The sequence below is a fragment of the Mus pahari genome, chromosome 14 (genome assembly GCF_900095145.1).
Source record: "Mus pahari chromosome 14, PAHARI_EIJ_v1.1, whole genome shotgun sequence".
Lineage (NCBI taxonomy): Eukaryota > Metazoa > Chordata > Mammalia > Rodentia > Muridae > Mus > Mus pahari.
In genome coordinates, this window is record NC_034603.1 from 86,651,421 (window position 1) to 86,666,375 (window position 14,955).

At 54.1% G+C, this 14,955-nt stretch overlaps 1 protein-coding gene across 6 annotated transcripts in view; it reads left to right on the top strand.

Annotated features, from left to right (window-relative positions):
* Endov (endonuclease V) overlaps positions 1-14,414 on the top strand; it is a 21,974-nt gene extending 7,560 nt beyond the window's left edge. For 4 of the 6 annotated variants that reach the window (XM_029546291.1, XM_029546292.1, XM_029546293.1 and 1 more), the window contains 8 exons: positions 2,991-3,125; positions 3,310-3,349; positions 4,074-4,186; positions 5,769-5,837; positions 6,205-6,333; positions 8,544-8,620; positions 10,186-10,393; positions 12,218-14,414. In XM_029546291.1, coding sequence (XP_029402151.1) covers positions 2,991-3,125; positions 3,310-3,349; positions 4,074-4,186; positions 5,769-5,837; positions 6,205-6,333; positions 8,544-8,620; positions 10,186-10,393; positions 12,218-12,409 — 963 coding nt within the window. In that variant the 3' untranslated portion in view covers positions 12,410-14,414. Of the gene's footprint in view, positions 1-2,990; positions 3,126-3,309; positions 3,350-4,073; positions 4,187-5,768; positions 5,838-6,204; positions 6,334-8,543; positions 8,621-9,913; positions 10,029-10,185 lie in introns of all 6 variants that reach the window. The other 2 variants (XM_029546294.1, XM_021213088.2) reach the window with 2 other exon arrangements.
* Positions 14,415-14,955: the final 541 nt, after the last annotated feature.

Consider the following 14,955-nt stretch of genomic DNA (forward strand, 5'->3'; position numbering starts at 1 on the left):
CCCCCCCCCCCATCCCCACATAATAAACCTCTCCCACGTGGATCACTTTGGCCTGGTCTATTGCTTGGTTTATCTGCCCAAAATATAAAACAAAGTCATCACACTAAAGCTGAGCATGATTTGGAGAGGGCATAACTGGTGTTTAGGACTAGGCTAATTTGTGAAATGGAAGATGGAGATGTTCTAAAGTTAGATTTGGGGGCCTAGAGAGAGTGCGCGGTTGTAAAGAATGCTTGCTGTGTCAGTGCTCAGCACCACATGGCATCTTACACCTCCTGTAACTTAGTTCTGGGGAATCCCATGGTTCTCTTCTGGCTTCCATGAACACACATATGCTGTGCTTACAGAGTGCAGACAAAAACACTTGTACAATAAACAAAATATGTAAAGTTAGATCATAATGCTGGAAACACCAGAACTCACCAGTTACACACTCTTGAGTTTTATAAAATGGAAAGTCACAGTAAAGCTGTTAAATGCCATTCCAGAGCCACAGCCCATTTACTGGGGAAACCCATCTCCCACAGCAGGCTCCCCATAGGCTAACCCTGCTTGGAGAATTAATACTCCGCCTTTAGACGGTCAGGAATTCTTTCCTCGGCGTTCTTGACAGATGGCAGCCTATGGGTTAGCTCCTCCCGTAGCTGGCCATCTGTACCCAGTGTGTCCTTTTCCATGGGAACGAGAGACTTCTCTGTCTGAGGTTTCCTCATGAGTGCTGGCAGCAGTGCCTGCCCTCCTACTGTTGGCTGTTTCCTCTTTGCTCTGTCCTGAAGGCCACAGGAACTTACACCGCCTCGTTTGCCGGTGGCCCCAAGTGTTGCTGTCAGCGGCATCCATCTCTGCACCTCACACCTAACGTGCCTAACTAAACACAGTCATCTAGCAATTATAGTTCACCCAGTGTGATAAGTTCATGTGGGTCCGTGAATCTCCTATCCACACACATCTGTGTAAGTTGAGCTTAAGACACTTTCCTTAATTATTTTTTGGTATTACAATGTGATTACAAATCTCCCCCTTTCCCTTCACACCCTGCAAACTCCCGTTTACCTCCTCACTGCTCTCTGTGGAATGTTACCTGTATGTGTGTGATTTCAGGGTTGACCATTGGTTAAGCAAAGAGGTGTGCTCTTCCCCAGGGCAGACTGTCTCTCCTGTTCCCAGCATTCCTCAGTGGCCTGTGGGTCTTTGTCTAGGGCTGAGGCCTTCTGAGCTCTCCCCTGTCCCTGTCTGAATGTCTGTCGGTGTAATCCACCTGCAGGTCATTAAGGCAGCCATGTTGGTGGGAGTTCATGGCTACAGCTTCTGACATTCCTAGGAGACACAGTCTCATGGCAAACATGTTCTTACAGTCTTACCACCCACTGCTCTCAGTGGTCCCCGAGCCTTAGGGGCAGGAGCTGTGTTGCAGGTGTGTGTCGGTTGGTCCTGGGAGCTACAGCACTGCATTTGGATCAGTTGTGCTTGTCTGTAGTGGTCTCCATCCTCTGCTGTCTTGAGTCAGATTCTGAATGGACACCTGACTTGGAGTCATTGCAGCTTTGAGAAGTTTCTTCCTGAGTCACTGGTGAAAGTGTTAGGAGGCTAAGCCCTAGCACACAGTAGCCAGTTCTCTAGGCACACGTAGGTACGGATCCACCCTCAGGGCCTGTCTTAGTCAGGGTTTCTATTCCTGTACAAACATCATGACCAAGAAGCAAGTTGGGGAGGAAAGGGTTTATTCGACTTACATTTCCATACTGCTGTTGATCACCAAAGGATGCAGGACTGGAACTCAAGCAGGTCAGAAAGCAGGAGCTGATGCAGAAGCCATTGGAGGGATGTTCTTTACTGNCTNGCTTCCCCTGGCTTGCTCAGCTTGNTCTCTTATAGAACCCAAGACTACCAGCCCAGAAATGGCACCACCCACAAGGGGCCTTTCCCCCTTGATCACTAATTGAGAAAATACCTTACAGCTGGATCTCATGTAGGCATTTCCTCAACTAAAGCTCCTTTCTCTGTGATAACTCCAGCTGTGTCAAGTTGACACAAAACTAGCCAGTATGGGGCCCTTTGGGGACTGTGCTAGAAGCTCTCATCAAGAGCCTGGGTCAGGGAGGGTTCTGAAGAACACAGTAGGAATGGGTCTGCACATCAGGCCAGTGAGGCTGGTGGAGGCCCACAGTCACCACCCTGTGCTGTGTGCAGAGCCCCTTAGTGCTCAAGTGAGAAGCTGGCCATCTTTATGTCATAAGATGCTTTTAGTTTGAAAACGTCTTTTTGTTAGAGAAGACCTAAGAAAGGCCCTGGGTTGTCCCCAGCTCCTCCTGAAAGCCATCTGGTCCCCTACTTCCTCCACGCCTCCTCACAGAATGCACAAGACCTACTGTCCTGAGCACTCCCAAGTTTCCCCATTCTTTGGGGCTCTGTTCTTGCAGCTTGCCTGGCTCTAAAGGCATTCCTTGCCCATCTCCAAAATGTTCTGAAGATTTCAGAGCCCTGCCCTACTTGCCTGGCCTTTCCCCCATGGTCCTTCTGAGGTGCATTCAGCCCTGCCAGGTTCACAGTATACTCATGCAGGGCATACTCTGAGCCTTCCCTAACCCTAACCCTCAGCATCCCTGCAGGTGGTCAGCTCACACTGACAAGGAGTGAGGAAGGAGTACAAGGAGCTGGTCGGCCTGAGTCTGGCCACCACCCCAGCCAAGCTCCTGAAAGAGATGAGATTCAGGGATGCTGCTGCTCCTCCTATACTCCAGGCCCCAGTCTATTCCCTGTACACTAGGTCTTGGGGGCTCTCATCCACACCAGGTCCCATGCAAGCACCTGTAAGATGACATTTAAGTTGACTCTCCAGCACCCACTTGCAGGCAGATAATTTCACCCTGTCTTTCAGACCCTAGGCTCATCCTGGCCACAGGTGGAAGCCATGCGTGGGAGGCAGAGGAATGAAATGGAACAGGTGGTTGCAGCCAGCATCTGACCTGTCCCTGCCTCCTCGCTGTCAGGTGGTGTATGAGGACAGCCGCATGGTTGGCCTGAAGGCCCCCTATGTGTCAGGCTTCCTGGCCTTCCGAGAGGTCCCTTTCCTGGTAGAGTTGGTACAGCGGCTGCAAGAGAAGGAACCAGACCTCATGCCCCAGGTAGGCGCCTCCTAAGGTGAGGAGAACCCCTCTGCTTGTGCTTAGGGAGGGAAGGTCCTCTCAGGCCACTGCCACCCACAGAGGGAAGGGAATAAGGTTTTCAAAAAGCAGGATCTCTGTTGCCATCTCCCCCTCTCACTGCCCCAGGACGGCCCAGCTGACTGACTCCCCTGTGACTCTGTAGGTCCTTCTTGTGGATGGAAACGGGGTACTTCACCAACGAGGTAATTCTCCTAAAAGCGTTACCTGGGTGCTGTGAGAGTAGTAGAATGTTTTCCACCTCCTCTTACCCCACCTCTTTGTACCCACTTACCTCCCCCAGTACCCTACACTGGCCCATACCCAGTACCTCCTCTAGGCTGACCCAATGACTACAGACTAATGACTGAGCTCAGGTTACCTCCATTCCCACACTGGCCTTGAGCTACCTGCAGGCTTTGTCCCTGTGAATGCCAGGGCACTGCGTCCTGAGGAAAAGTACAATGGCACTTGCAAGTAGGGCATGAGGGAGCTATTGGCCTTCAGAGCCATCAGGAATGAGAGGGGACTGGCTAGAAACCATGGGCCTGGAGCCAAAAGATACACACATGCTAATCTGGACAGCAGTTCTGGGCCAGCAGGCCACTCCTGGGTGTATGTTCCCAGCCGCTTCAATCCAGGTACGCTGACAGAAGGTCCAGACCTTAGGTGACCCGTCTCTGCAGAGGCCTGAGGATAGCAGCAGATGGAAGAGGGTGAAGGGTCATGAGGATGTGTATGTATTAGTTCAGCCATACTGTCAGAGGAGGGGGGCTTCCCAAACCCCTCCTTGACACTGGTGCTGTCAGGACAGAGGGCCCGTTCACAGTGCTGTCAGTTTGGCCCAAGATTCTGTCTATACATTAGCGATTGTGGTTGGCTCCCCATCCCATCCTCAGCACCCTACTCTCTCCCTTTGCTCCCCTGCAGGCTTCGGGGTGGCCTGCCACCTTGGTGTCCTTACAGAGCTGCCCTGCATTGGGGTGGCCAAGAAGCTCCTGCAGGTGGACGGACTGGAGAACAATGCCCTGCACAAGGAGAAGGTGAGAAGGACTTTGGGACTCCCTGTAACTCAACCAGTGTGTGCCTGTGTTAGCCCTGGGGCCCAGGCTTGGCCACCTCTTGGGCACCTCAGATTCTCTTGGCCTGCTGGCACACCCTCACGGTACTGGTCTCTTACCCAGAAGCAGACCTACTTTTCCCTGGGCACTGCCTTCCAAGTGCCTCTGGACAGTTCAGAGCAGTGGCTCAGCTCTCAGAAGCTTCCTGGGGCCTCCCACCATGTTTGTCTCCCCTACTTCCTTGCCTCTGTGCCAGGACAACACTCATGCAGGGGTACGCCCTCCAGTCCCTGGGGACAGGGTTTCCATATCACGCTAGCCACCTTCTTCCCTCCGTGGTGTTCACAGCCAGCCTGCAGACCCTGCTTCCTGTCATCGTGACTGTGGCCCTTGCTCGGCCCCCACTGCACCATTTTCTACCCTAGATCCTCACTGTGGGTGTGCCATCTTCATCCAGGGGAAGCCATTGACATAATGTTTATTCCCACGGGACAAGTTCCAAGGAACCTGACTGTCTCTTTCCTAGCTCCCAGGAGCCTGTGTAGAGAGTGAGTTATCTGTTGAGCTGGTAGAGTGGACAGACCCAGGTCCACTCATGGTGGCCTGATCGCTCATGGCAGCCTGCTCTCTCATGGCGGCCTGATCAATGCATGTCCTGGTTGTCCCCACCCAGCAGAAAGGGGCTGTGAGTTGACTTGTGCCAAGTCCCTAGCTGGAAAGGAAGCTTTCAGGAGGTGGCAGCTTCAGCCTGGACATGGACTGCTGTGCCCAGTGTCACCTGTGTGCCCTCTGCCTGCCTCTTGGGGCCTTGGCAAACCACAGCCCTTTTTCTAAGCCTCAGTTATCAGAGTAGAGGGAACTTCATGGCAGCGACCTCAGCACAGTCACCAACATACTCAGTGTGGCCTCTGCGGTGTAGCCCTGTGGGATCTGGGAGGGCACCTCGCATCCCTGCTTAGGCCTTTAAAATGAAGTTTGCTGGGCTGGGGAGATGGCTCAAGAGTTAGAGTACATCCTGCTCTTGCAGAGGGCCCACGCTGGGTTCCCAGCACCTGTGTTGCATAGCTGACAACCACGTGTAACTCCAGCTCCCAGCAATCTGATGCCCCAGCTTCTCTGCCCTCACATCCCCCACAGACATCTATGCATGCCCTGTTCTTAAAGATAATCTTTTAAAGAATGAAGTTTGCCCTTCAGCTGTTTGAGAACGGGCAGTGGGTTGAGGGATGGCTCAATCAGTTAAGTGCTTGTCTTGCGTATAAAGACTTGAGGTTGGTTCCCATTAGCCATGTAAAAAGTGCTGAGCATGGGGGCCGTGCTTATTATGCCAGCATCAGAACGGCACAAAGGCCTCTTGGTGAGCTCCAGGCCAATGAGACTCCTTCTCAAAGAAGGTGAACAATGCTCCTGAGGATGGCGTCTCACTGTGTAGTCATGTCTGACCTCAAACTCACAGAGCTCTGCCCTCTGCCTGTCTGGTGCTGGGACTAAAGGTGTGCACTAGCATTCCTGTGATACACGTTTTTAAAAAGGTGTTTTTACAGTTTTTTTCTCTGTTTCCCAGATTGTGCTCCTGCAGGCTGGGGGAGACACATTTCCTCTGATAGGCAGCTCTGGGACTGTCCTGGGAATGGTGAGTAGCCAGAAAGCTGCCCAGACTCTGGACCTAGGCCATGCTACAAGGCAGCTAGCTCATGCACACATGCACACATGCACACATGCACACATGTACACATGCACTTTGTGAGGGCTGGACCCTCACATATCTACATATGTGTTCCCTACATATCCTGCGACCAACCAGGGTATGCTGTGTCACATTCTCCTCTGGCTACCCTCACCCCATGTGCCACTTGAAGACACCTGAGGGCCCACAGCCCCAGAGCCCTTGCACCCTGTGACCCCCTTGCAGCCCTCCAGGACATCCTCACGGCCTCAGGACTGAGGCTGCTCCTGCCCCTCAGTGACGTTGCCCCTCCATGCTTGTCTTCCTTCCACAGGCCCTGAGGAGCCATGACCACAGCACCAAGCCCCTCTATGTCTCTGTGGGCCACAGAATAAGCCTGGAGGTCGCTGTGCGCCTCACCCACCACTGCTGTAGGTTCCGGATCCCAGAACCTATACGCCAGGTATGGGGGCTGTGGTGGGAGTGGGGGAGTTGTGGTGGGGGTGGGGTGACATTGCCACTTAGTCTGTCTTGTTTGTCTTTTATTGCTGTGATGAGACACCATGACCAAGGAAATTCTTGCAAGGGCACTCATTTCATTGGGGCTGGCTTACAGGTCCAGAGGTTCAGTCAGTTATCATTTCATTATAACGGGAAGCATGGCACCATCCAGGCAGGCATGGCACTGGAGGAGCTGAGAGAGTTCTTCCTCTTGTTGCAAAGGCAGCTGCTTCCAGACAGTTAGGGTGAGAGTGTAAAGCCCACACCCACAGTCACACACCTACTGCAACAAGGCCACACCTCCTAATAGTGCCACTCCCTGGGCCACACATATACAAACCACCACCCAGTCTCACTTGGGGTGGGTCTCTGCAGGCATCTGAGGACAGGTCCCAGCCCTTGGTGAGAGAACCTGAAAGCAGGACAAGTCGGACGCAACCCTTGGTCAGGGGCTCTCACAGGGTCACTCTAGGGCACCATTGAGAAGGCTTGTGCTGGTGCCAAAGACCCAATTGGGACCCCAGGCCATGACTCTGCCAGACACCTGTTACCTAAGCTGCTGTTCAGGGACCCAGAGGCTCAACACCCTGACTAGCCAGTCATCTCACCCTACAGGAAAGCAGCATGCAGCTGACACCCCAACATGCACCTGTCACGTGATGGTGCCTGTCCAAACCCTAGGTTGAGAGCCCAGGAAAAACCACTCTTTAGAGGAGGCTAGGACAGTCCAGACTCTGGAAAAGCACTGTCAAAAGCCCTGGTTCAGGAGGAATTTGATGCATTCGAGCAACTCAGCCAGAGCAGGGAGGCAGGAAGTGTCCAGTTCCAGGGCTTACCAGCAAGGGACTTAGAGCAGCTGCTGTCTGCATCAGCTGTGGGACAGTTTTTCAGGCCACAGCTCCATTCCTTCTGGAGGCTCTGAGGTCTTTGGAAGATGTGGAGGGAGGGCATGCAGCACAAGGGCTACAGGCTGCACTGCCCAGAGCCTAGGCTCAGCCCTCAGGTGCACAGTGCACAGGATGGCCTCCAGGGGGCAGCAGCAGGCCGTGCCTCCTGGGATGCTCATCCCTGCTCCTGGAAAGACGGCCCAGAGCTGGTCTCTGAGAATGAGTGAGCTCTTGTCATCCCCCAGGGAAGGCCCTCTTCTGAGGTGTTACTGAGGTTACAGGTGCAGTGGTCTCTCAAGCCCCAGAAGAGGACCATCTAATGAGAGAAAGCCAGTGATGCACTCCCTTAGCACCTGCAGTCCAGTGCTATACAGCCCCACACCTGCATTGTTAGCCGTGGTGTTTCCCAGCGTTACAGTGGTTTCTATCCTAGCAAGTAAGAGGGCAGCCTCCTGCAAAGCACCCTGGGTACTGGAAGCCAGAGCACGCCTGTCACATGTCACAAGAGAGCCTGCCAAACCACATGCAGAGCGAGCACGTGATGACCTAGCCTGGGAGCCCAGGTTGTCAGGGAGGAAGGGAATAGGCTTTGTCTGCCCGGCAGGACGGGCTGTGGCTCTTGGCATATCTTCTTTCCATTGGCCCCTCAACAGAGCACCCTCCCAACAATTCCACTTCCCCAAAGTGCTCCAAGAAGGGCTTGATGCCTGTCTTTAGGGTCCTCCTTCCCTCTGCTCTGGTACAGCCCAGGACATCCCACGGCTCACCTCCCTTAGCTGAAGAGCAGCTGCTGTCTGCAGGATTAGCTATTGCTGTCCGTGAGTCTTGTGATCCCAAAGCTAAGCTAAACCCATCTGAGCTGAGATCAGAGGCTTCCTGAGGCCAGGCCCTTACAGGTGGAGGAGGGGTGTGTGTGTGTGTGTGTGTGTGTGTGTGTGTGTGTGTGTGTATTCAGAACTGAGTCCCACACTGTGGCTCCACCTGTGGTCCACCAGCCCTTTTTTATGATGGTAACTTGTCAAACTTTCTGGAGATGAACAGGCGCACAGCTGACACTCATCAGAGGGACAGCAGTGAAAACAAACAGTCTGTGAGTCAGAGAGGCTGAGCATCCTGGAAAAGCAAGGTCTTTGGAGCATCACTGTCAACTACACACTGGGGGCTGATACCCCAAAGGACATGATGAGCCTATGTGGGCTGCCCCTGAAGAGTAGAATGTGCTTTCAGGCTGCTAGGGACGGGAAGACATGCCCAGGGCCTGGCTACAGCTATGTGTATCTTTCAGGCTGACATCCGCTCTCGAGAGTACATCCGGAGGACTCTAGGACACCTTGGGGTGTCTCCTGCACAGAGAAAGGACGGGTGAGTGTGGGAAGGATACCCTCAATGCGCTGTGTGTGAATCCATCCTGTCCTTGATGCAGGGTTGTAGCCTAGGGCTACAGTGTGAGGCTGGGACTGGTAGGGGACATAGGGAAGGGGTCCCTCAGAGGAAAATAGACTTCAAACATAGCAGGAACTCTCAAGAAACCCCACTCCTGTGGCTCAGCTGACCCAAGGCCCGCCTCCAAATGCGGTTGCTATCCGAGTTAGGGTTATTATTGCTGTGAGGAGACACCAGGTTGGATTGGAAAGGGTTTGTCTTAAACTTCTGTGTCACGGTTCATCACTGGAGGAAGTCATGACAGGAACTCAATCAGGGCAGGAACCTGGAGGCAGGAGCTGATGTAGAGGCCATGGAGGGGTGCTGCTCACTGGTTTGCTCCTTGTGATTTGCTCAGCCTGCTTCTTATAGAACCCAGGACCACCAGCCCAAGGATGATACCACCCACAGTGTGCTGGACCCTCCCCCATCAATCACTACACCCACAGTGTGCTGGACCCTCCCCCATTGATCACTACACCCACAGTGTATGCGCTGGACCCTCCACCATCGATCACTACACCCACTGTGTATGCGCTGGACCCTCCACCATCGATCACTGCACCCACTGTGTGCTGAACCCTCCCCCATTGATCACTACACCCACTGTGTGCTGGACCCTCCCTCATCAATCACTACTTAAGAACATGTTCTGCTCTACGGGTTTGCCTACAGCCTGATCTTAAGGAGGCATCTTCTCCATTGAGGTTCCCTCCTGTCAAATGACTTTAGCCTATGCCAAGCTGACATAAAACCACCCAGTACAGCTGCCTAACCTTTTCTGGTCCACTTTATCTGTCCAAAGGTCCAGACCAGGTCTCCCCAGAAAGGGCATGGCCTTTGGAGTCAGACATGGTTCTGTTATTTAGCACATTCTCTCCTCACATGCCAGTCTCCCATCACAGGAGTTTAGTCCTTCAAGCTTTGAGGTCGAGTGAGTCTGTTGTCATCAGCAGTCTCAGCTAGGGACACAGGGCTGGCATAAACTCTTTACACAAAGTGGTATTACTAGAACAGGCCTTAGAGAAGTCTTTCCAAGAAGCAGGTACTGTGATCCCATGGCATGGGTGAGGAAGCTGAGACACAGGGCATCAGCAATAGAACGTGGTACATATGGTAGCTTCAGTTCTGACCCCTGCCTCTGCTGTGCCTGTACCCAGGTAAAGACAAAGGCCCTGCCTTGGTGGTGCACAAGTAGTGAGAGGTGCACCCCTCATGTTCATTTCCTTGAAGCTGGAGGCTGTTCCTGGGCCACTGCGATGTTAAAGAGCTGAGGGGATGGGCAGCTGGTCCTACCCGGCTTCACCATTGAACTTGGCCAGCCTGAGGGCAGAGTCTGCCTGTGCAGGTGAGGACTGTCTGCCTGTCCCTCTAGGCAGGTGAGGACTGTCTGCCTGTCCCTCTAGGCAGGGCCCTGCATCAGGCCTTCCAGACCCCTGGAGAACAAGGGGACTCCTGACACACCCTGGCTTTTTATGTTTCCTGTTTCTTGGTGTCATTACCAGGAGCCAGAAGGAACAGAGGCCAAATGCGTGCCCCCAAGGAGGCCCAGGAGCACCTGCAGATCAAGGCAGGTCTCCCGAATGCGACGGCAGAGACTCCAGCTCAGACCCGAAAGCCCCCGAACCAGGCTTCCAGGAGCAGAAGGACCAGCAGTTGGAGGGAACTGGGCATCAGGAAGACTCGGACCTCTGGCCTCCTTCTCCAGCTTGGGTACAGTCACCACCTTGAGAAGATGATCTCTAGAAGCACTGGGGACCTCACCACAGCCACAGGTGCAACAGTGCATGGAACTTCAGGCAGATGCAGTGGGCTTAGGCCAGCGTAGGCCAGAGGCTGCCAGCCTCCTCCATCACTGGCTAATCTGTGTGGTCACCATGCCCCAGCAGGACCACATTCCAGACCAGGAAGCACACACAAGGGTACACAAAGGCCCTCAGGCCTCAGGTGCTCAGAGAGCCTGCGGTTGACAGCCTGTGCCAGCAGCTCTGCCTTCCCCTCTTGGAAATTCAGACCTGGTTCTTCCTGGCTTTACCCTCATGGGTCACTTACTTCACCATCCCAGCCACAGGAGACTGTCAGCCATGTCATAGCCAGGCTGCAGCCCCCAAGGTGCCTGTCCTCAAGCCTGTCTGCTGCTGAGCTTGAGGGACCTGCAGTGGGAAAGCCTCAATCCTGGAGCAGGCTCAAGAGTGGGCGTTGGGGAGTCAGCTGCACAGAGGGTGCCAGATGGGAAGCTGGTTGAGGCCCATGGTGAGAAAGCCCCAGGCTCAGCTCCTCACTCCTCTTCCTGCCACCCTCTCACCAGAGAGCGTCAAAATCCCGTCCCACTAAGAAGGCGGGTCTGTTCTAGCCTGGTGGCTTCTTGTCTGGGTGGCCTTGAAGGGGCTGCTGAGGCAGGCCAATGGCAGGGCTGCAGTGCCCTGTCCTCCCACACACATTCTAGGCTCACCAGAGTGGCATCTGAGCTAGGACACAGAGATGGCACACCTGTGACATGTCACTTGCCCGCACCCTAGTTCTCAGACTCCCTGGAGGAGAGGTGACAGATGGTGGGGAAGCTAGCTACTAAATCCTGTGGATTCCCACAGGGGGTGCTCAGGATGGGGTGAGGGTCAGTGATAGAGGAAAGACTGAGGGATGGTTCTCCTGTGATACCAGGCCCATTTAGACTCAGCTGGGCTGCTGAGTCTCCCTCCTAAGTCAGCCTGTAGTGACTACCCCTTGGGGGTAGGTCAGCTGCTGCTGTCTCTGATGGAGCTGGTGGCTCGTCCCCACTCCCTGGGGTTTCAAGTTTCAGATATAAGGAAGATACATCTGTGGTTCTGTCACCCAGAAAATGAAGTGTGGGGCAGGAGGAACCTCCCCACCACACACCTGGTATGTAGGCCAGCCTCCATGGGCAAGAACCCCATGGCCACCCAGGGTGTCCAAGCAGGACATCCCCGCTGTGTCCACATCCACCCACTGGCCCTCCCCAGTCCTGCACAAACATTCTGCACACACACACACACACACACACACACACATACACACACACACACCATGTTCCCTGACACTCCTGTGGAAGCCAGAGCTGGAGGGCCTGCAGCTGGCCCCACCATCTGCCTTCCTAACTTCTAGACTTCTCCCTTCTCAAGCCCTGTCAAGACAGAGTTGTGGAGGTAGGATTTGGAGGTGGGGGAAGCAAAAGGCTGAAGCTCAACCACACTAGCTAGAACCATTGCAAGCTTAGATGTGAGGAGAGGGGTAAGGCTGCCCAGCCTCCCATGCGGCCAGGTCCCACAAGCACAGGCAGCTTGGGGCCAGCACACAGCATCCTTGGGTGAAGGGAAGCTGTTTAGAGAAGTAGGGCCCCAGAGGCCAAGGTCATCAGTCCTTAAGACCACCCTCACAGATGTGGAGGAAAACAGCTTACAGAGTCCCCTGTCTAGGCCTCGCCCGAGCAGGTAGCTCCTCCCACTCCTGTGAGCCAGCAGAGTGTGGTTGGGGACCCAGCCTGGTCAACGTCTATCTCATCTGTTCAACTCTTAACAGGAGACCTTCCCCAAGACACAGAAGTCAGGCCTGATGCTGCTCAGCTTGGCACCTTCCAGCACTCAGACTCTCCTCAGCCTGGGCAGAGTGGCTGTGCGCCCCGGGGAGAGTAGCTCTCCAGGCTGCTGCACAGGCAGAGGCTGCCAGGGCTCTGCCCACTCCCCACATACTGAGGAGCAGGCCAGAGCCTGAAAGTGGCCTTCTACACGACTTGTATGTGATTTGTTCTGAAAGAAAATCCTTCCAGTCATTAAAATACAATTTGTTTTGCACAGTGGAGTGTCTGGGGAGCCTGAGACCAGAGTCTCTGGGCATGGGTTCAAGACAACCCTGAGGAACATAGGCCTGAGACTTTGTCACAAAAAGGATTCATCACCGTGAGCAGGCATTACCATGCTTGCCTGCGCCAAAACATACTATTAGCTTCTAGTACTCGCCCTTCCCCACAAGGGCCTGCCAGCCCAGCTGCCCCGCTGCCTGTGTGTGGTCTGCCTGTTTGCAGCCTCCTTCAGTGGGCACCATGTATCACCACTTCACTCCGGGTTCTACATTTGGTTTGTCCAGTCCTGAACTCCCATATGTATGTCCTACAGAGCCTATATCAAGAGCTTCCCTGAACTGTTCCCAGTTCTCATGGGTGCATACCTCAGAGGTCCTATAGTGACCCTATGCCTAACTTTATAGGAAACCCAGTGCCAAGGTGCTTCCCACAGGGGCAGCCCCTCCCACCACCCTGTCACCACCCCAAAGGCATGTCTCCACCTTCCAGCGCTTTTGTTGCTGTGTCTTTGGAGTTGGCCAGCAGTGAGTAGGAAGGGACCTGGTGGGAGCTGGCTTGCCTTCTAGTGGTGAATGGCTTCAGCACCTCTCTGCATTGGCTGTTTGTCTATATTGGGATGAACGCCTCTTTACATCATTTGTCTGTTGCCTGTGTTGGGGCATATGTGGAACTGGGTCATTTGTAGTTGAGTGTCAAGTTCTTCCAGATTTTAGGAGTTACTCTTAAATTTAACGCATTACTATTTTCTTTTTTCTACCCGAGGTCACTAGAAATAGCCCTACTTTGAGTCCTGCCTTTGGCAACCCCTGTCTCTTGCCTTGTCCAGCCATGGTTCTCAGTGGCCTCCTGGAATGACCTGGAGCAGTGGGAGCACAGGTTCCCTGCAGGGGACCCACATGTGTCCCCAAATTTAGAGGAGCAGGCTTCTACCACCTCTGCTCCACAGCCTTCCCTGCCTGTCCCCAAGCCACTAGCCATGGCCCTTCCAGACACGACCAGGGGTAGGCAGAGCTCTGGCATGGCCTTCGGACACAGCAGAAGCGTGGGAGCTCAGGACAGCATGCAGCTATCAGGGAGACTGGGATGGATGAGGTTCAGAGTGGCTCTGTGTCTCAAACATGCTCAAGTTTAGTGCGTGGGGATCCTGCCGGGCCTCTGCATGCTTGGGATACAGGCCAGTGCTGTGATACCCTGCTACATCAGTGGTGATGGCATGAGACCCTAACTCTCCAACCCGCACTCCAAGTGACAAGCTGTGGCAGCCTGGATTTTACCTGGCTGAGCTGGTACAGGGTCCAGGGTCAGGGGGATGCAAACTGAAGGAGCAGGGTGGATAGAACATGGAATGTGGGCAAGTCTCGGGTGGGGCATCCAGACACTGGTGCTTGAGGGCAGGGGGCCCTAAGTGCAGTGGCGTCTCAGCTCCTTCCCGCAGAACCTTAAAAATAGGGCCACAGTGATGTCCATCTCAGCAGACCACAGCTCTCTAGAGCTAAGTATATTCTTGAACCTCTTAATAATTCAAGTCAGATCCAAATAGATTTTCATATTCATCTGCAGTTTCTGTGCCCCTTCCGAGCATCCCCACCCCTGTCTGGCAGCTGGGAGAATCTGGTGGCTTCCAGGGGGCCGCTGTGTCACTCAGGACCCCAGTCATCCCCATTTCCTGCTCATGTGACAACCAGGAATGGTGGACTGCCAGGGCTGGAGCCGCCTACTATGATCTAGCCATGGCCAACCCTGAGGAGAGAGGCCCAAGCCATCATGGCTCCTACATACCAGGCAGGTCAGGCTGGAGAACCTTGACCCTTCCTCAACACCTCAAGAGAGCCACTTGCTGTCTCCTGGCTTCTGGGGAGCCCACCTGCTCCTTAGACTCCAATGGCTCCTACCTTGTCACACAGGAGTATGCTGTCCTGCCTCCTCAGAAGAGTCCTTGAAGGGCTAGGTCTGGGGCTGTGACCTGAGGATTGCATCTCTCCAGGGCTCCAGCCCCAGGTCTCTGTTCTTGAATGCTAAGTGTGTCTAGCCAAGTCACTCTGCATCTGGGTGACTCTTTCCTTAATAGTGAGATGGTGGGTATGTGTCTCCAGAGTCAGCAGGATATCAGCCTGGACCACCTTCCCCTCCAGGGACAGTGCCAGGGTGAATACACCTCCAACCCACTTGTCAGCAGAAGATCTGGTATCGAAGGTGAGGAGCAAGCGTCAGCATGATAAGGTAGAGGCTCACCCACCTGGCTCACTCACCCCAGCAGCAGCCCAATCCAGCTGCACCATCCTGACTAATTTATTAATTAAAAGCAGAGGCGCAGAACAGGGACACCACTGACTTGCAGATGAATGGCCCAAGAGGTAGTCAGGTGGGTGTTGCCGTGGTGATGGAGTAGGACTCTGGTTCCCATTCCCCACACAGAGCAGGCGCCCACTGCACCAGGTCCTTAAGGGCTCCTGGGAAA